The following is a 19252-nucleotide window of genomic DNA, read 5'->3' as shown; positions in this document are numbered from 1 at the left end:
GTCAGAACAGCGGGCTGGGCCAGCTGTCTGTGAGGAAGGAGCGGCCTCATGGAGCATAACCACAGCAGGCCTCTTCTGGTTGACCTGAGTCCCTGGGAAGCATGGCACCAGGAGTGCTTGGAGGGATGCTGGATGATTGTGTCCTGGAGGGACTTCTAACATGGGTCTGAGCTGGCAACCTGTATGCCCACCAGCAGGAAGCCCTCGAGAGTGCTAAGGCTAAGCATGGACATTCTGGGGTCCTCCGGCAGGGACTTCGTGCCTGATCGGGATCGGCTGGACTGTGTTTGTTTCTCTATCCTGCTCTGGCAGACGGGTCAGGGCCGGCTGTGAGAGTTGGCTCAGCCCTCCGTGCCTCCTGAATTCCCTGGCCCAGCTGCACCCCCTGCATTCCTCAGGAGCCTCAGTATCCCAGAGAGACAAGATTTTTTCCGTCTTCTCAAATAAAAGACTTTTAGTGACAGTCACTGATTAAATCCAAAATCCAGAGCAGGGACTTCCACGGCATGCTCCAGACCCCTTACTTCCCTCAGTCTACATCCCCTAAGACTACTTCCTAGCACAAATCCTTTGCTGGGCCCCAGAAGCCCCCTCTAGCACGTCTCTCTGTGCCCTCCTTCCTTGTCATTTACACAGCCAGCCACCGGGGGTTCAGACCCACCTCTTGGGGAAAAGTCCTCCTGAGTGGCTCCCTCTTACCGGTCCAGTCCCCCTCCCACACTCCCATTGCTCTCGTCCCTCCTGCTCCAAACACCCCCTGAGTCTGTTCTCCATGCCACAACCAACCATATTTGCTGGGTGTGCCTTTGGACCTGTTTAAAGATGGGCTCTGCTGGAATGTGGTTTGAGTCCTTCTAACGTGGAGCCGGGGCTTCTCACCAAGCCCTAAAGAAGTCCAGTGCCCCTTTAAAAGCCAGTCAAGCTGCTGGGCTGGGAGCTGCTAAAGGCAGCAGTGAGTTGGTGAACTTTAGCATTAGATGCAAACCAACTTTTTAGAGGGTGGGGATTTCAAAGCCCGGGAGCTGAGCTGAGAGGTTGGAGGGTGGAGAAAGATCCTGACGTTCCAGCCTTTCAAAGCTAGAAGGCTCTCTAAAGCTCATCTGCTCTAATTCCTGCCTTCCTCCAATGAGGACACTGAACCTCAGAAATGAGATGCCATTGGCCTGGTGTTATTTATGAAGTCAGTGGCAAGGCAGGCCTGGAACCCAGTTTGGGTTTGAGTTAAACATAATCTCCCATTTACACCGCTTGGGGTTCCTGAGTGACGATTGGGGGGATGGTGAAAATTCAGGGCACCTGCTTCTTTCCTCTTCCAACAACCATGATAACCTTCATTGATGTTGACTTTACACATGAAGCGCTTCTGATCTGTTGTCTCACTTAATCACCATTCCAAGCTATAAAGTAAGTAATCTTTATCCCCATTTCCCAGATGAGGCAAATAAGACTGAGGGTTAAGTCACATGCCCAAGGCAAGATAACCAGTAAGTAGCAGAAGAGTCTTCAGCCCAGGCCTGTTGCTCTTTGTAATTTATCACACTACCTCCCTGTCCTTCGAAAGGTGCTAATCTCTTGGCAAATCATGCAGAAAATGCTGTAGAAAATAGAATAAAAGGTCATTAGCTCCAGATTCTGGGGACTGGTCCAACATCATAGGATTTTTCACTTCTCAGATTTGAAAGACACATGTAGAACAGGGGTTCTCAACCAATGTCCCCTTTTATTACAAGTACTTTATAATGCTCCTTCTATACTGAAATGAAATATCTGGATAATATAACACACCTACACATATGATTTTAAAGTTTAATTTTATGCCCCAACTGTTAGGAAAAAGAGAAATACAAGGAAAATAGTTGATAATAAAATATTACATAATTTGTTCTGTTAACGTTGGGTGTAAGAACACTAGCAGACACGATGCAGTAGTCAAAAGCTCTCACCCATCGACTGGAAAAAAATGCACAACCTAAAAATTAAGAATTACGTTTTATTCGGCAAACTGAGGACTTAAGCCCAGAGACAGCCTCTCAGCTCTGAGGGGCTGTTCTGAAAAGGTCAGTGGGGAGCCAGGATATAATAGGAATTTTTGCAGCAAAAACCAGGTCGTCAGAACATTAAAAGATTACTGTTAATTAAGGAAAAACCAGACATCTTCAGTTAATGAATTTAGCACTTCTCTCTGTATGGGAAGATGCAAGAGTCTGGGCTCATTCCTTTGATAAGGCTGGAGAGATTGGCTGGGTGAACTGGGAAGTAGGATTAATAGGGAAGGAGACGGGAAAGGAGGGATGGAAGGAGGAGGCCACTGTGCTCCCAGATCAACTGTAAGTCCTGAGGATGGGCCCTGCCCTCAGGGTAACCATCACCTGTTATACTGATACTCCTCCCCCCTACCTCCACTAAGCTGTGGGCTCTGGGAGAGCAGGGAGGACCAGCTCTCTAGTTGGGAGCTCAATGCACAGCATAGTGTAGACGTTCAGTAATTCTTCATTGGGTGAATGAATATTTTTGAACAAATCTACACATGCCCAGTTCTGAGCATAGGGCTTGGCCCCCCTGCAGATTCAAGTTTGTAGGGGGGAAGGTTTTGGAGGCTGAGGTGAACCAGACCCTGGCCCATTGCCCTATATCCAGGTGAGCCAGTGTGCCGAGGCCAGAAGGGCACATGGGAGCCTGGAAACCGAGGCTCTGCTTCCGCCTTCAATGTGCCAGCAGGACTTGGGCGAGTCTGCCCTCGGTGGTCCCCTTATCTGTTCCCAAGCCCAAAGGTCCTCTCCAGCTCCCAAGTGGAAGCCTGGCTTCTCCAAGTCACTTGTTCAGAGCTGGAGGTCACAGCCCAAGTAGCACTACCCCCTGGTGGCAGCTGCCAGATGGCAGGAGAGCCTTCAGCAACCAGCACCATCCAAGTCCAATCCCTGCTGAGGTTGGCCTCGCAGGGTCCTGGCTCCGTGCCTTTGGGTCTGGCTCAGGTGGGCTGATCCAGAGAGGGTGGGGAAGGAGAGCTTCACAGCTAGTCGTTGTTAGGGCGCTCACAGAGGAAAGTCCCTGGGACCATGAGACTTCATGTGTCACTGTGTCGCTGAGACCTGGCATAGCCTGGGGGTAGGCGGGGCTCAGTAAATAACCTCCTCCTTCATCACCTTCATCATCCTCATTCACCACCACCACAAAGCACTCAGAGCACTTAGGTACTATGAGCACAGGCACTTTATCTGAAGTCCTCGTGGGAACTCTGTGGGGCTGGGGTCTTCTTCTCCCAGTTTGCTCATGGGAACACTGAGACTCATTGGGAAGAAGCGACCAGGCCCAGGCCATCAGGCTTTGACACCACATGGAGGCACTTTGTCTTAAAGCTTCCCACGGCTTCTACTGCCCACAGGGCAAAGTCCCAGTGCCTTGCAGGTTGCAGCCCCTCACACCCGACCCCAGGCCTCGCCAGAGCCCAGTCTCCCGCTGCAACCTTCCCTGCATCCTTCAGGTCCGAAGGCAGTTAGGTCTCCTCAGTTAGGCCCCCGAGGCCACCGAACCCTGTGGCAGTGGGCGTATCGCCCACTCCACATCTGAGAGCTTAGGGTCAGGATCAGTCTTGGGGTGAAAATAAACTCCCGAGGGCCAGACTTGGCCCTCCACCGACCTCCCCCTTCCTGCCCTAATCCAGGGCACACGCACCCTTAAGGCCCCTCCACGGGACAGCCAGAGTGATTTGCAAAATCACAGATCCACCAAAGACCATAATGCCAGGGGAGCAGAGAACTTAGGTGACGTGCTCAGGGTCACACAGCTGACCTCAGTGGTTCCCATTGCCTTCCTGATAAAGAACCAGCTTCTAAATGTGTGCAGCGAAGGGGTCCAGGCCTGCCCCTGCTCACCACTTGGGCAGGCAACCGCCATTGGCTGTGCCTGGAGCCCGCCCTCCGGGGCTGAGATGCTTGCTTCCCCCTGCGGGGGCTGCTTCCCAACCCTCCACCTGGCTGCTGGTCTCTGCTGTCTGCAGGGGCAGGAATAACCTCTAACGTGTGTCGGGCCTTGGTTTCCAATGCATTTTTACATCCACTATCTCATTACAACCTTATTGCAACCTGTGCCAGGGCTATTTTTATTATCCCCATTATAGTGATGAGGCAAATGAGGCTGAGAGAGGGAAGGGACGACTCGGGGGGCAAAGCCAGGGCCAGGCCCCAGGCCCCCTGACAACCAGCCCGTGACTTAGGCTGAGCCTGGAGAACCTTTGTGGGAGGATAAAGGGTAAGGGACTGCTCTAGTGAACATGGGTTAGCCAAGTAGGCAATTCGTGTTTTCAAGTCTCCCTGGGAGGGAGAGACTGCTTTCTCCCAGGTTTGCCCCTAGAGGCCCGTCCGTCACGGCTCCTCGTCCCAGGCAGCAGCCTGTGCTGGGAACCCACTCTGGGGCCGTCTTACTCTGGCCGAGACCCTGCTGTGTTCTGACTCCAGGGGGTCCTGTCCCTCCCCCTGGGCCCTCTCTCATCTGTGTTTTTCTTTCTCTCCACCCAAGCCTCTTCTGACTCCTCTTTCGTTCTCCTCTTCATCTCTCCCCAGCACGGTCTGTCTCTCCCTTGATCCCTCACTCCTTCTCGATCCTCACTCCATCTTTCTGTACTGTTTTCTTCCTTGTTCACCTATCTCCTCCTGCATTCCTCGGCCCCAGACCCACTACCATCCTGCTCGGCCCCCTTTCCATGCTTCCCCGAGTCTCAGGGAAGAGGAGGTAATGAGGGAGGGATCCCATCTGGGAAGCCTGTGAGTCTCCAGTCTTTGTCTGGGGACTTGTGTCTTCAGGTTGGAAATTTTCTTTTTTTTGTGGCTGATCAGCGAGGAAGAAATGGAAAATACAAAGAGAGAAAGCACAGGATCTGTTCTGCAAGCCCAGAACTGACATGAAACAGGGTTTTATGAATATTTTCTGAAAATAATTTCTTTTTATGATGCTGTGTAACAGGGGCTGGCCCGCTTGCCTGCCTTCCTGGCTGCAGCGAGCTGCAGTTGGAGGCCCCCAACTCTCTCGCCCCTCCCAGGCCCATCCAGCCAGGAATCATCCAGGCCAGGGTGTTTCCTCCACTGCGGCAGCCCTGGAAGGTAATGATGAGGTGGAGGTGGGGGGCATGGGTTGGGGGGAGGTCCTCGACGGCTCAGGGAGTCCTGGAGCTCCCCAAACTCTCAGCTCATGGACGTCCAAGACTGGCAGGTCTAAGCTTGTGATTTCTGTCCACTTGTAACCCAGACATGGCTGGGACATTCTGGCTCCAACACCCCTTAAGATGGTCCTGGACACCAGCTCTGTGGCTGGAGTCCAAGCCCTCCTAGAGTCGGTGGATTCCCTGGGGCTCACACTCTGGTGGTCTTCTTGGCCTCCAGATCCCTGTCGTTGACCTTGCCACTTCTGCTTCACCCCCTGTCAACCTGGCAGTGAAAAATCAGCCCCTTCCATGGTCCCCCCACCCCCATCCCAAATCTTCACAAGCAATGGAGAATGTACTGGGGCTCAGCAGAGCAGACGGGGTTAGGGTTCTCCCTGCAGCCAGGAAATGACTATTATCTGCAGGTTTTCTCCCCACCCAGGAGGCACAGTTCCCACCTCCCTTAGTTCCTCTATCTTCCCAGCTCCTCCCTTCCCTTCCTTCCTTCTCTTGATTCCTTCTTTCTCTTGCCCTCCCTTTCAGAAGCAAAATGACAAAATCCCCCCCCCCCCGCCCCCCGGTCATAAAGATGATCTTCCTTCTACCTCCTTTGAAGTGGGAGAGGGTGGTGATTTTCCTTCCTACCTCAGGCGCCCATGAGGCAGCCCTCCAAAGGAAGATGGAGGTTGCTCTTTCTCAAAGGAATTTTAGTGACTACAATTGACTCCACTTCCTTTCATGCAAAGAAGGAGACAGGTCCGGAGAAGGGCAGAGCTTGCCAGAGGCCACAGAGCCGGCAGGGGTCACAGGTCACAACAGGGATCTTCACACTATTGATGTCAACCCTAAAGACCATCTAGGTGGGGTGGGGAGCAGGAGGCTTCTTCTCTGGAGCCTCTTCCAGAGCTGGTGTGTGGGACAGAGGTCTGGGCCGGCTCCAGGACATGGAAGAGGCTCATCGCACTGGGCCTCGGATAGGAGGGACCTAAACTTACCCACCTGGCCTGTGAAATGGGGATGCAGAGGCCTCCTTGCCCACCTCACAGGCTGTAGCCCACACATGACAGCACAGCATAGTTGAGTAAAGGCTGGGCTTCCCTGGTGGCGCAGTGGTTGAGAGTCCGCCTGCCGGTGCAGGGGACACGAGTGCGTGCCCCGGTCCCGGAAGATCCCACATGCTGTGGAGTCGCTGGGCCCATGAGCCATGGCCACTGAGCCTGCGTGTCCGGAGCCTGTGCTCCGCAACGGGAGAGGCCGCGACAGTGAGAAGCCGCGACAGTGAGAGGCCCACGTACCGCAAAAAAAAAAAAAAAGGTTAAGAGAATAGTCCTGGAGCTTAACCACTTGGGTTCCAATCCTGGCTCCAGCATTTACAAGCTGTGTGATTGTATACTAGTTACTTAATCTCTTTGTGTCTCAGTTACTTCATCTGTAAAATAAAGTTAAGGAAGAATAGTTGTGAGAATAAAATAATTTAAGACATAAATGTGTAGAATGTTGTCTGATGCATAAGAGATGCTCAACCAACGTTAGCTTCCAGTTGCGTCATCACCTTTACCTGGGGCGGGGGGGACCACGTGCAGTCTGCATTACTCTTGTAGGAGCCAGCAAGGACTCATTAACCACGGCCAATGAATCGCCTCTGGTGAAGGCTCCGGGGTTTCGGAACTAGAGACCTCGCCCACTCCAAACCTCTCAGTGACCTGCCCCCCTTTCCCCACCAAGTCCCAGGGGCTATGTTTTCTTCCCTGGTGGACCCTGCAGCACGGACCCCTTGTGCAGATCCCAACCAGCTAATACTTGAAGTGTGATGTCTGATATGATATAAAAGCTCTATATTTTACCTGAAGTCTTCCCTCCCATTCATCTTCTTTTCCTTTTTGTTGACTGTGTCTTTCTTCCACGAGCACCCACTAGATGTCAGATCCTGTGCTTTGACAATACAGAGATGGCCAACCACGGTGCTGGCCCCTGGAAGCCAAGGCGAAGGACAGGCACATGAAGGTCATTTCCGTACAGCCCGGGTACACAGCGGATGGGGTGCTGTGGTGACGGAGGGGAGGAGGGGCTCACTTGGCTTGAGGAGTTGGGGAAGCTTCTTGGAGCAGATACCACTGGAGCTGGGTCGTGCAGGATGTGTAGGAGTGATGAGTGAGGGGTAGAGGTGCAGAAAGACAAGGGGTGCTGGGGGAACAGTGTGTGCAAAGGCAGAAGATGGGGACAAGCAGGACGAGGTCAGGAAACACGGAGGCAGCCAGCAACCCTGGAGTGTTGAAAACCGGGAGAGGAATGGGTAAGATGGGAATTTCATGCTGGGGACATGGGCAGGGGCCTGGTCTCAGAGCACCTGGTGTGACCTTGACCTTTGTCCTGGGAACAGTGAGGAGACACGGATGAGTTTTAAAAAGCCAGGGAGAGGGCTTCCCTGGTGGCGCAGTGGTCGAGAATCTGCCTGCCGAAGCAGGGGACACGGGTTCGTGCCCCAGTCCGGGAAGATCCCACATGCCGCGGAGCGGCTGGGCCCGTAAGCCATGGCCGTTGAGCCTGCGCGTCCGGAGCCTGTGCTCCGCAATGGGAGAGGCCACAACAGTGAGAGGCCCGTGTACTGAAAAAAAAAAAAAAAAAAAAAAAAAGCCAGGGAGGTTCGTGGTCATTGCTGTGGTTTACAGAACTCACTTTAGCTGCAGGGGAGAGAGTGGGCCGAAGGGACACAGCTGCAGGTGGCAGGGGAGGGTGAGGAGGCCTGGACCAGGGTGGACAGAGGTGGAGAGATTAATGAAGTTGAATCAGTAGGTGTTGGTGAGTGAGGACTGAGAGAGAGGGGGCCCCGAGGGTGAAGCCAGGTTCTAGGTTGGTTGCTCAGGTGAACATGGCTGGAGAGGGCTCTCCAGACCCCACCTGGCATGGAGCCTCTTGAGCCACTGGACCCCTGCCCAAACTCCCCTCCCAGAACCTGCCTGTGTTTTTGCGTGGAAAACGGGCCCATGCCATTTCCTCTGCGTCACCGCCTCAGGTCCTGGCCCTCCCAGTAAAGGCGATTTCCCACACGTTCCCCAGCAGTAGGAGGGGAGACATAGGCATGCAGACACACCATCACATTAAAGTCATCATGTCTTTTATTAATATATTATGCTACAAAAATATTTTTGGCAAAATAACATTAATAGCATCTTTCTTTGTCTTCCATTATATTCTTAAAGAACTCTTCATGAGAATTCACAGAGGTGAGGGGAAGAGGTGATTGAAAGAACAACAGCACGAATACCTTTCCAATACATTAAGATTTGAAGCTTGTGTCACACAGTGAGAGTCAGGCCAGGACGTCCTGCAGTCTCTTTGAGGCCCAGGAATGGGGCAGGGGCTCTGGCTTCCCCTGCTGTGGCCTAGGACATCTCTTGGCCAAGAATCAGCCCCTGCTGCCCCAGCCAATGGGGGCCCAAGATGTCTGAGAGCCCCGCCGGAAACTTCTTTGACTTGGGTCTTGTTCAAAGCCCACTTTCCCCGCAATGGGACTTGGGATGGAGGGGCCCTCTGAGGCGTGCTACTCTTTACCTTCCTTGCCTGCCACATGCTTCCCCCCATCCCATGGTGGCCCACGGGTCCTGGGAGGAAAGATGAGCACTGGGCCTGGGGAGGGGCAGCACCTCACCTTTGTGGAGCCTCAAGACTGTGGAGCCACAGTGCTCCCCCAGACCCCTAGAACAGTCCAAGCAGGAAACAAAGTCTCTGCTTGACAGATGAAGAGATAGAGGCTCAGAGAGGGGCAGGGACTTGCCCCAGGTCACTCAGCAAAGTGAAGGAGTATCTAGAATATCTCTGGCAAGGAAGAGCCCACGTTTGGAGACAGAGCAGGAAGAGCTGAGGGTGTGCTCATGCCCCTGGGAAGGGCCAGGCAGGGCTCAGTCAGTTCTCATAGCCCCCTTTTCTCTCCCCCAGGGTTGGGGGGGCAGGGAGGGAAGGAGCTCTGGGCTGGGAACAGGGGCTTAGGTTCCGATCCAGCCCTCCCCCACTGCCTAGAAGTCCTCCTGCCCCAGGGCAGCAGGCAAGCCTGCCAATTCTCGTCAGGCCCGGCTGGGCTGTTGAAGAATGGGGCTAGGTGGGGGGACGGGTGGGGAGGTGAGGCTGGACTGATTTCTGAAACTTACTGGTTTAGAGAGCCAGGCCGGGTGATTTTTTTGGCTGCTTAGATGAATTTTTGGAAAAATAACAATGTTCAAAGAACCTGAGCATTAAAGAGCCAGGAGGGACCCTACCCCACTCCCTTGCCAAGCCTTCAACTCTCCTACCACATCTCCAGCCAGTGTGTCTGCTGCCCCTGCTTATACACTGCTCCTGATGGGAAACTCAACACTTCTAGGGGCACCTGCCATCTTCTGACAGCTTTGGATTTGCAAAGACTATTCCACTAGCAGAGTTAAGGTCTGCCTCTCTTCTTCTTTCCTTCCTTCCTTCCTTTCTTCCTCCGTCCCTCTCTACACATCTCTTGAGTGCCATCTTTATGTCTGATGAGGATACAAAGATGAATTCACTTGATCCTTGCCATCGAGGAGCTCACAGTATGATAGGAGAACAGAGGCATAGACGGTCTCAGTGCAGAAGGCTTCCTGTAGGAGGTGCCATCTGAGTTGATCCTCAAAGTATGAGCAATTAAGGGTACTAGAAGGGCGTTTCCAGGCCTAGGAAGCAGCATGTGTGAAACATCCTGTCTATTCTGGAAATGACAAATATGCTTCAGTCTGGCCAGGCACAGAGTGGGAGAGATGAGAAGCGAGGCTGGCACGGTCAGCAGGGTCTGATCGTGGAGGGTGTAGAAAGCCAGGCTGAGGAACACATCACCAGCCCCAGTTCTGTTCTCTGCCACACAGGGTACCAGCAAAACTGCAATTCCCAGGTAGAACCTCTCTTGTCCTTCATGGCATTTTCCTATACTTTCCCTTTGGTGGAGGACCTTTCTTTGGGATCCCTTGTGATCATGGCCCCAGGATGGAGACTGGGCAGGTGGGACAAGGATCCTGAATCCCTAGGCTAGCCCAAATCTAGCTGAGGCCAGGAACTGGGTGACAGAGCATTTAGTGTGAGGAAAATCGGTCATAGTTTTTCTGTGCAAAGGCAAACTTGCCAGTCGGCACAAGCTTCCATGCTTCATAGATTCTAGATCTTTGACTCTCAGAGCTGGAGGGGCCCTCAGTGGCCCTCTGCAGCTCCCTGCAGCTTGACTCATACACCTTTACCGTCCCTGCCTTCACCAGGCTGCTGGTGCTCAGAACAGCCCAGAGGGAGATTAGGAGACAGGCCATTCTGATCTGACCCCGAAAACCCCTTGGTCATTTAGTCAGTCGTCCTAAGAGACGGGACCCAGGGCCACCACTAACATGCTGGCTCTCAGTACTTGATCTTCTCTGCCTGCCTCAAGGTCAAATGTAAAAGCCTTAAGACATGGACACGATGGTCTCAGAGCAACAGGGGCATTTTATGAGGCGAGGCACACAGAATGTGCTGGAAAAAATGTCAGCAGTGGCGGATAGATCATCCAAAGCACGTGAGTGGCTGTGGATGGGATTATGGTCCCTGGGCCCAGGAAGAGAGAATTCAAGTGCCCCAGCCATGCAGATTTTTGTACATGTGCCTCGGGTCTTCTGCAACATACGTCAGCAAGTTCAGTTCATTTCAAACCCTGGCCAGCGGGTGGTCCTCAGGGACCGGTGAACTTAGGCTGCAGATGTCTGTCTAACTCACACTGGCTCTGGCTGTCCCATCAGCACGTGTCTACCTGATCAGTTGGCCCATCCATCAGCTGCCCACGTGGCTTTCTTTAAACACTCGAGTGCTTGGTGGAGGGAGAGTTTGGGATCTCCCAACCTGCCCAGAGGAGGGATCTGGGGCCATCTGCCTGTGATCACGGGCCTGGACAGAATGACCTTTAAAGGTCCTTCTAAGAACCTAGTATTGGGCTGCTTGTTGCATCTTGATGATGAGCTCCTCTAGGCCAAGGAAGGCGGCTAGATTTGGCCCCATCACAGAGCCTGGCACTGTGTGTGTTTGATAATCACACACTACATTAATTTACCTCTTTGGCCCTGTGCCTGGTACAGATCTGGGCATGCGGTCAGATGCGTGGACTGTTTACCAAATGCTTCATCTTTAATTAACCTCAAGCTCCATCTCAATACATCTCATGCCACACTCTGCCCTGAACAGCGGGAAATCTGGCCTGTGTGTTTCTAATTCCTTTACACTTATCTCATCCAAATAGCACTCTGCACGATGTATTTGATGTCCAGCAGGCCTTCTGAGTCTGCTTTATAAGTCAGCTAAGCCCCTTCCTGCTCAGAAATAGGAAGTCACATTTCTGCCAAGGATAAACGGACTCCAGCCTTGGCTGGGGTCAAGTTCAGTTTACAGTGTGGTACCCATGGGGCTGGCTGGACCCTCTGAAGCAGAGCTCATGGCTCCTGCCAGATCTCAAGTTCAAACACATCCATCTCGGTCAGAGCTAAAAAGAATTCAGCTGCCTGCCAAGATGCCTGTGGGACTTCTGACCATCCAACGAGCTGCCCAGAATTCTACTGTCTCAGAAGGGAGACAGCTGCCAAGCTGGGCACAATGGCCCTGATTCTAATCAGACGCTACCAGGCCTGCCAGGGAAGCCCATGGTGCAGTCATGCTGGGGAGCACTGAGCTGGGAGTCGGCAGACCTGCTCAGCTGTGCAGCCTTGGGGAAATGCCTCACCCCTCTGGGCCTTATTTTTACTCTCACTGTTATTATCTGTCAAACGAGGGGCCCTTTCTACTCTTGGGTTCCAGGACTCTGTAACTGATGAGCTGCCAGCCCAGTGAGGGTTCAGGGCTGGGAGACAACCAGCCTGGGTCCTCTGCCTTCTCATCCACCACCTTGAGGACAGAGGAGCTGGTCAGTTTCTCTGAGCCTCAGTGGTCTGCTTGCCCCCCTTTGGCTGCTCTGCCTTACCAGGCCCATCACAGCTATCCTCCAGCCTCTCTGATTTGGCAGGAAAGCCTCTCATCGGCTTCAAGATAAGACAAGTCGGGACATGGGACACGCGGGAGGGCCTATTGCCAGAGCCCTTTGGCTAGAGGGACCAACATGATTACTGTAGCCAAGTGGTGTCTTTGGCTGGAGTAAGAAGCGTGAGCTGGCCCATTTGGGTGAGACCTGCCTCCCTTGGAGATTCCCTGTGCAAAGAGACCATAACAGACTATGGTCTAGGAGATGAGCATTGCTTTTGAATCACACGGATCTAGGGCCACGTCCGGGGCTGGGTGACATTGAACAAGTCCCTTTATCTCTTATGGGGATTCAGTTTCCTCATCTGTGAAACGGGGCCAATTATATCTCACAGAACTGGTGTGAGGATCTGTGATAAAGTGAATGTGCAAAATGCCTGCCACACTGCAGGCTCTGGACAAATGGCAGCTCTCATTACAAGTCTCATTACCATGGGATTCCTAGAGGCCCTGTCTCTAAAACTGCCCTTCAGTGCCCACTCCTGTCCTTCGGCTCAGCTCACTCCACTTGGCCGTGACTTCAACAGCCTCTCCTATAAGCCAAGTTGGATTAACGATACCAGAACAGGGAAGTCTGGACTCATGGCCCGGATCTCCCACTTGCTTTGTGACCTGGGGCAACAATCTTACTCTCTTTGGCAAGTTTAAGCATCTGTCACATGGGGCTGTGGGACCACTTCCTTCAGCACCAACATCCCTTCCCCCACCCAAGTGCTTTGGCTGGAACACATACCAAGAGGTCTGGAGGGCCAGTTCACAGACACTCAGGGTTTTCAAAATAGCAGCATTCTCTTTCCTAAAGTATCTTCCCAGCCCCAGGATGCATCCAGGGGAAGGAAGGACCGTTAGCCTTCACATCTCAGGCTCCCAAATCCAGCTTCACAAAAGCTAAGCCTGTCTGCCTGCCCCTCCCTCTGAGGTCCCTACAGTGGGAGAAGCCAAACCCGGACGCTGGAGGCTTCCGCCGGTCCAGAAGCAAGCCAGTTCAAAGCCACGGTCCCCATGAGGTCGCAGACGTCCTGGCAACCTGGGTTCACCTCCTGGGTTGGCAATGGGGCTAGTTAAAGTGTTATTAACATTGGCCACATAAAAATAGTTTTATCAGTAGAATAAATACATTTTCCTTTTTTAATATGGACACATATTTTACAAAACAGTCCCATAGCACTATGGGAAATTAAGATCCTTCTACAAAAAAGAAGATGTAACTCGGGTACAATAAAGCTCTAGTGTTCTAACGGATCCTGTCTGGACTACCCATGAGGTGTCCGGCACCCCTGGAGGTGGTGGCAGGGGCCGTGGGTGTGGCCGCAGACCCTCCCGTCGGTTTCTCTGGCTTCTTTCTCTGCACCTGGCAGGGAGGCGGGCGGCCGAGGTCAGGAGAGCCCGAGGGTGTGCAGCAGGAAGGGGGCTGTGATGCTGGCAGCGATGGCGGGGAGGAGGCCCAGGGCGGGCTGTGAGCGGCTGGGCGCTGAGCTGCTGGCCAGCCCCGGCTCTTCCTGTTGCTGGCGTGGGTCAGAGAGCTGGAAGGGGGGCTTGGCTGTTCCGGAGCTGTGCGTGGTCTGGAAGGGCAGTGGTGGTGGCGAGGCGGTGGTGCTGGAGGGAGAAAAATACGTGGAACGTGGAACAGCCTCTCAGCAGCCTTGTCCTGGGCTGTGGTCTTAGGGTCCAGATCCAACTTTTTATTGAATCTGGTTTTTTCCGCATAAAATGGAGAAGAAACAAAGGGCTCAGACAGGGAAAGTGAGCAGCCCAGAGCCACACAGCCGGCCTCAAGGGTGACCACTCAAGAGTACTGGGTCCCAGGCAGAGAGAAGTGAAATATTTCGGAGGAGATCCATCTGGGGTCATGCTGCAGCAGGCAGCCCTCACACCTCTGTATGCAGGTGCCCCTGGCCTCCTGCTGCCCTCCCCTCCCCAGTCTGAAATAAACAGAAAACAAAACAAAACACACAAACAACTGCCCCATCTCACCCTCATTATCACGGCTATCGTTTACTGAGCGCCCACTGGGAATCCGCATTTTATAAGTAGCATCTCTTGTCCTCAAAACAAACGTTCAACGGGCGCACCATCCCCTTTCACCAGATGAGGAAACGGAGGCTCAGCGAGGCTCCCTGGGCCAGGTCACAGAGGGAGGGGGGCGGTGCCTCGGGGGGCGGTGCCTCGGGGGCCTCATTCTGCCCAATCACAGGGAGTGTCAGTGAGGGTGGTCCCTCGTGAACTTATAAAAATAGAAGCCAGTTTGGAGGTCACGGGTGAGGTTCTTGGCTCGAGGAAGCCTACGTGAAAGAGAGGGAAGTACCGAGACAGAGAAATAAAAAGAGATGAAGTACAGAAGGAATTGGCGGGCCGGGGCCAGCACTTGGTGGCGCCGGGAAGTCGAGGGGAGGGCAGGGGCCAGGACCAGGTTACTGGCTCAGGTCCTGGAGAGAGAGATAGGAAATGATGAACAAAGAGAGGGGCAGAGGGCAGGACAGGGACTGGGGAAGAGAGTTGCCAATGACGGAGGCATAACGAAGAGAGACCAAGGGGGAGAAGGCTCTGGGATGAAGGAAAGGGCTGGGCCCCAGAAGCGATGGGCTCACGCCTGCCCTGTGCAGCCCCGGGGGGCAGGAGGCAGAGTGCAGATGCAGGGGGAGGATCCGACAAACCCCATCTCCCCAGAGGGTCAAAGATGGGAGGGGAAGGCCAGGGGCGGGGGGCGCACAGAGGGGCCCCAACCCAGTGTGGAGCCCGGATGGCCTCCTGGAAGAGGTGACAGTGCAGTCAGCCCTGAAGGCTGTGAGTCCAGCTTGCACGTGGCTGAGGGCGCTCCCGGCGGCGTCTGTGCCCAGCACGGGGGACCCGTTAACGTCTCATCCTCATGACAACACTACAAGGCAGGTGAGATGATTATCCCATTTTACTTGTGAAGAAACCAAGGCACAAAGAGGGTAAGTAACTTGCTCCAGGACACAACGGCAGGGACAGGATCTGAACTGGGTACCCAGTGGGTGCTCACCGGCAGTTGATGGCGGGGCAGGAAGCTTGCCCCTCCCTGGGCATCTGCAGAGTGGGGAGCCTCCTCCACGTGGGACACTGCCTGCTCTCCAGTGCTTACCCTCCCTCCCTGGTGGGCCGTTCACTCCCCAGGTCAGCTGGGATCCCCCCACTCCCTGGTCCCACACTGGCCACGTTTCCACATGGTGGGCATGAGGCCCTGACAACTGGCCACATCACCACGGTGAGCTCTGTAATCACCACCACTGCAGCCCAGCCCCACCTCTGTCCTGGCCGGACCCTCTCACACAGCCTGGTTCAGCCTCGGGGGTGGGGGGTGGGCAGGGGAGCCCGGGGGTCACAAGCACACCCCTGCCTGCACGGGGTCTGGGACATCTGCTCTGGCACCCGTGTCCGTGTGCCCTCAGAAAAGGAGGGCTTGTCACTCCCTGCCCTGTCCCTCCCCCTCTGCTCTAGTCCTGGTCATGCTGTGGCCGCAGGAACCCACCACATCTTTGTGTGAGGCGCTTCTCACCCTGGACTCTACAGTTGTGATGCGTGTGTTCCTCTGTCTATGGAAATTTCCAGAGAACTAAGCAGGAGAGGAGGGAGCAAATGCTTGTCACACACCATGGGTGGCAGGAAGGTGTTCCTGAACAGAGATTGTGTGGGAAGCACCGGAAGGGAGGGGGCAGACCAGGCAGCTTCGAATGCCCCTTACGACTCCCCCAAATCTGGCACGTTGTACCTCCCACCCCATGTCGGCCTTCAGAGCACCCGAGACCTCTCACATGACCTGCTGCGGGTTGACTTCACCTTTCTGGGCTCTCCCAGCACTCACCACCATCCCCAGTCACACCTAATGTCCTGCTGCCATTTTCTGACTCACCTTTGAAGGCCTGATTCAATGTCTCCTCACCTGGAGGCCTCTTTGATTTGTCCTCCTGCCCCTAAGGCCACCTGGGAGAGTTGAGGCTCCCATGAAGCCTTGCGCATTTCTCACTGATCACACTGTGTCATTGCAACCTATTTCTGCACACGAGGTTTGAATGGGTTTCGTATGTAAGGTGCTTAGAACATTGCCAGGCACACTGCAAGTGCTGTATGGTGTTGGCTATTTTTAGCACTATTATTATGTGTGTGTCCTTGTCTCTCTCACTAAAAGCATCCTTCATTTGTGGAGCACTTCCTGTGTGTCGGCAGACACTGTGCTTGATGCTCTACATGTGTCATCTTATCATTATTCCCATTTTCAAGATGGGGAAACTGAGCCTGAAGACGTGCACCAGGCTGTCTGCCTCCCTGGCCCCAGACGGGCTGTGGTGCCGTCCCTAACCGCGCAGACGGAGAGCATGGGAGTGAAGCATGGTTCTTCCTGCCGAGACCTCACACACCCATGGATGGAGGCTTGCCAGGGTCAGAGAGGAGGCCCCCTGTGGCCTCAGCCCCCTGGAGGGTATTGTGCCCACACCCAGCAGGATCACTACCGCAGTCCCTTCCCTCCCCTTCTTTTCTAATGAAGGGTTCCTCCCAGCTGCTGCCCCATCTTTCCAGCCCAAGCAGCTGGGAGGCCAGGAAGGCTGGCCTCAGGAGAGGAGGCTGAGCTGCCACTTGGGGTGCCCAGAGAGGGGCCCAGCAGCCCCCGCCGTCAGAAAAAGGACCAAGTAGGAATCCTGAAAACTATGTCTCACAAGCCGCCCAAAGGCATTTGCTTTCACACTTTGAAAACCAAAGATGCAAACTCCCCCTTGGAGCCTGAGTGGGGGAATTATTGCTTGGAAGGAGTCCCAGGAAAACGGGGTGAGGTTAGTGGGGTGTGGACAGAAAGCCCCTCCAAATGCCCCCACCTCTTGGGCCCACTCTGCTCACAAAGCCCAGTCCAGATCCCAGCCCCACCCCAGGCCCACGCTGGGGAACAGCATCTCATGGCAAAGTGGCCTCGAAGCCAAACCAAACACTCTGAGTGTTCCCAGGCTCCGCAGACGGCTGGCACCAGGGGCCTAGTGCGCTCGGAGCCGACAGGGCCCCTTGTGTGGGAAGGGGCCCTCTGCCTGGGTGGAAGGCAGAAGCCCGATGTCCCCGTTTGTTGCGTGACTTTGGGCAGGTCCTGCCCTCTAGGCCTCAGTCTCCCCGTGTGTACAACGCAGGATCAGGATCAGACCCTCGGACTTTAAAATGTTTTCTAGCAGCAGAAGCCCAAGGTATAAAGCACAGGAAAGCGGGGCTGGTGCCTGAGTTGTGTCAGCTGGCTGCCCCAAGGCTCATCTGTAGGGCTTCCTGGAGTAGGCCCCCAATCCTGGCACTAGAGGGTCTCTAAGAGCCATCGGGGCTGAGTCTGGGGAGTCTTGGAGCTGTGGCTTTCTTTTTTTTTTTTTTTTTGCGGTATGCGGGCCTCTCACTGTTGTGGCCTCTCCCGTTGCGGAGCACAGGCTCTGGACGCGCAGGCCTAGCGGCCATGGCTCACGGGCTTAGTTGCTCCGCGGCATGTGGGATCTTCCCGGACCAGGGCACGAACCCGTGTTTCCTGCATCGGCAGGCGGATTCTCAACCACTGCGCCACCAGGGAAGCCCGGAGCTGTGGCTTTCTTGCAATACAAAGGTGGTGGGCTCCTCAGAGGATTCCGAGGAGACAAAGTGGAGATGGAGCTGGGGGCACGAGGGCCTGGCTGACGGGTGGCCCTGCTGGCTGGGGTGAAGCTCGCGATGTGATCCGGCTGGAACCATCTGGGCAGACCGGTCAGACGCAGGCAGAGATCTAAAGTGACCGGCTTGCCCACAGCTCCCTGTCCTGGTATCTAAGGCCCACGCCGGCCTCCAGGCCTTTGGCCACATGGTCTTCTCTGCTGGGAATGCCTTCACTCTCCCCTCACTGGGTCACCCCGACCCTCAGGGCCCCCAGCCCTCCAGCCCTCGCTGGCTGGATTCCTCGCCAGGCACAGGCAGAGTGGCCATGACTCCAGGGTTCTTTCGGCTGCACCACAGCAGGGAGCCGTCCCTGTCCCGCCATGACCCAAGACTCTTCCTGCTCTATCCTCACCAGCACTGGACACGGGCTGGGCACCCTGCATGTAGCCAACTCGCTCCTGTTTAACGATGCGCTCACCCAGGGGCTCATTTAAGCCTAATATGCACTGAAGGGCTCGGAGCCGCTTCCTGCTGGGAGATGGGGCGTGTGGCATCCTAGACCAGACTGAGAGTCAGCCACCAACACTGGGGACAGCTGTTATTGACTGTCACCAGTGGTCTGAGGCCAGCTCACTGCTTTACAAGCACCATCTTTTTATTCTACGCCTTCGAGCAAGTACGAGGAGGGGCTGGGGATTCTGCCTGAATTCATCTGTGCTTTTATCCACTGAGTGACCCCGCTCCCCATTTCTCCTGGGGCATCATCCTCTAATCAGACGAGGTCCTGGCCTCATGCAGAGACGCTGAGCACCCTGTATGGTACCAGGAGAAAGCCTGGCTGTGCTGGGGGAAAGGTGAGCTGGAGAACCTCAGGGCAGGATGGTAGGTCAGCAGGAGGCGAGCAGAGCCCTCCCAGGGTCCCAGGGGGGAGGGGAAACGGTTCTCTTCCCCTCTGCGGGGGCTCAGGCCATCTGCTCAAACCTCTGGAGAAACCGAGGCCCAGGAGGCCAATGACCCCCTGTGCATGTGTGTCCTGCACCCCCGTCCCTGCATGGTGGCACCTACAGGGCTCTGCAGCCACCACATACAGACGCCCACCTCTGCACCTGGCTTCCGGCCGTGCCCGGAGCCCGGGAAACGCTCTCTTCCCTGCACCTGCCCCCTCATGACTGTCCTTCCCGATGGCCCAGTGCTCTGCCCCTTTGTTTATCCAACCCACTGGGGGACTGGGAGAACAACAGAGCTGGCATGACCCCCAGAGGCCAGTCAAGGCCCTAACTGTGCAAAAGGAGAAACCAAGGATTGTCACAGACCCGACTGATTGGGGCAGTACCCTGCACACAGTCAGCGTAGTAATGGTCTCCTCCCTGGCGTGCCCCCTGGTCACAGCCCTGCTGCCTGCTCCTGCCTCTCAGAGGCGGTCGTTCCCTGAGACCATCCTGACACTGCTGCACAGCCATCTGCGGACACGTGCCGGGCCCCTTT

General features: G+C 54.9%; 1 protein-coding gene across 2 annotated transcripts in view; it reads right to left on the bottom strand.

The window, feature by feature from the left end:
• Nucleotides 1-8235: 8235 nt before the first annotated feature.
• Nucleotides 8236-19252, bottom strand: part of TRABD2B (TraB domain containing 2B) — a 224557-nt gene continuing 213540 nt past the window's right edge. For both annotated transcript variants that reach the window (XM_059069291.2, XM_067008146.1), the window contains one exon: nt 8236-13756. In XM_059069291.2, coding sequence (XP_058925274.1) covers nt 13537-13756 — 220 coding nt within the window. In that variant the 3' untranslated portion in view covers nt 8236-13536. The remainder of the gene's footprint in view (nt 13757-19252) is intronic.

The sequence above is a fragment of the Kogia breviceps genome, chromosome 1 (genome assembly GCF_026419965.1).
Source record: "Kogia breviceps isolate mKogBre1 chromosome 1, mKogBre1 haplotype 1, whole genome shotgun sequence".
Lineage (NCBI taxonomy): Eukaryota > Metazoa > Chordata > Mammalia > Artiodactyla > Physeteridae > Kogia > Kogia breviceps.
The sequence above is the reverse complement of the archived record's forward strand: the minus strand, read 5'-3'. Positions and strand labels throughout refer to the sequence as shown.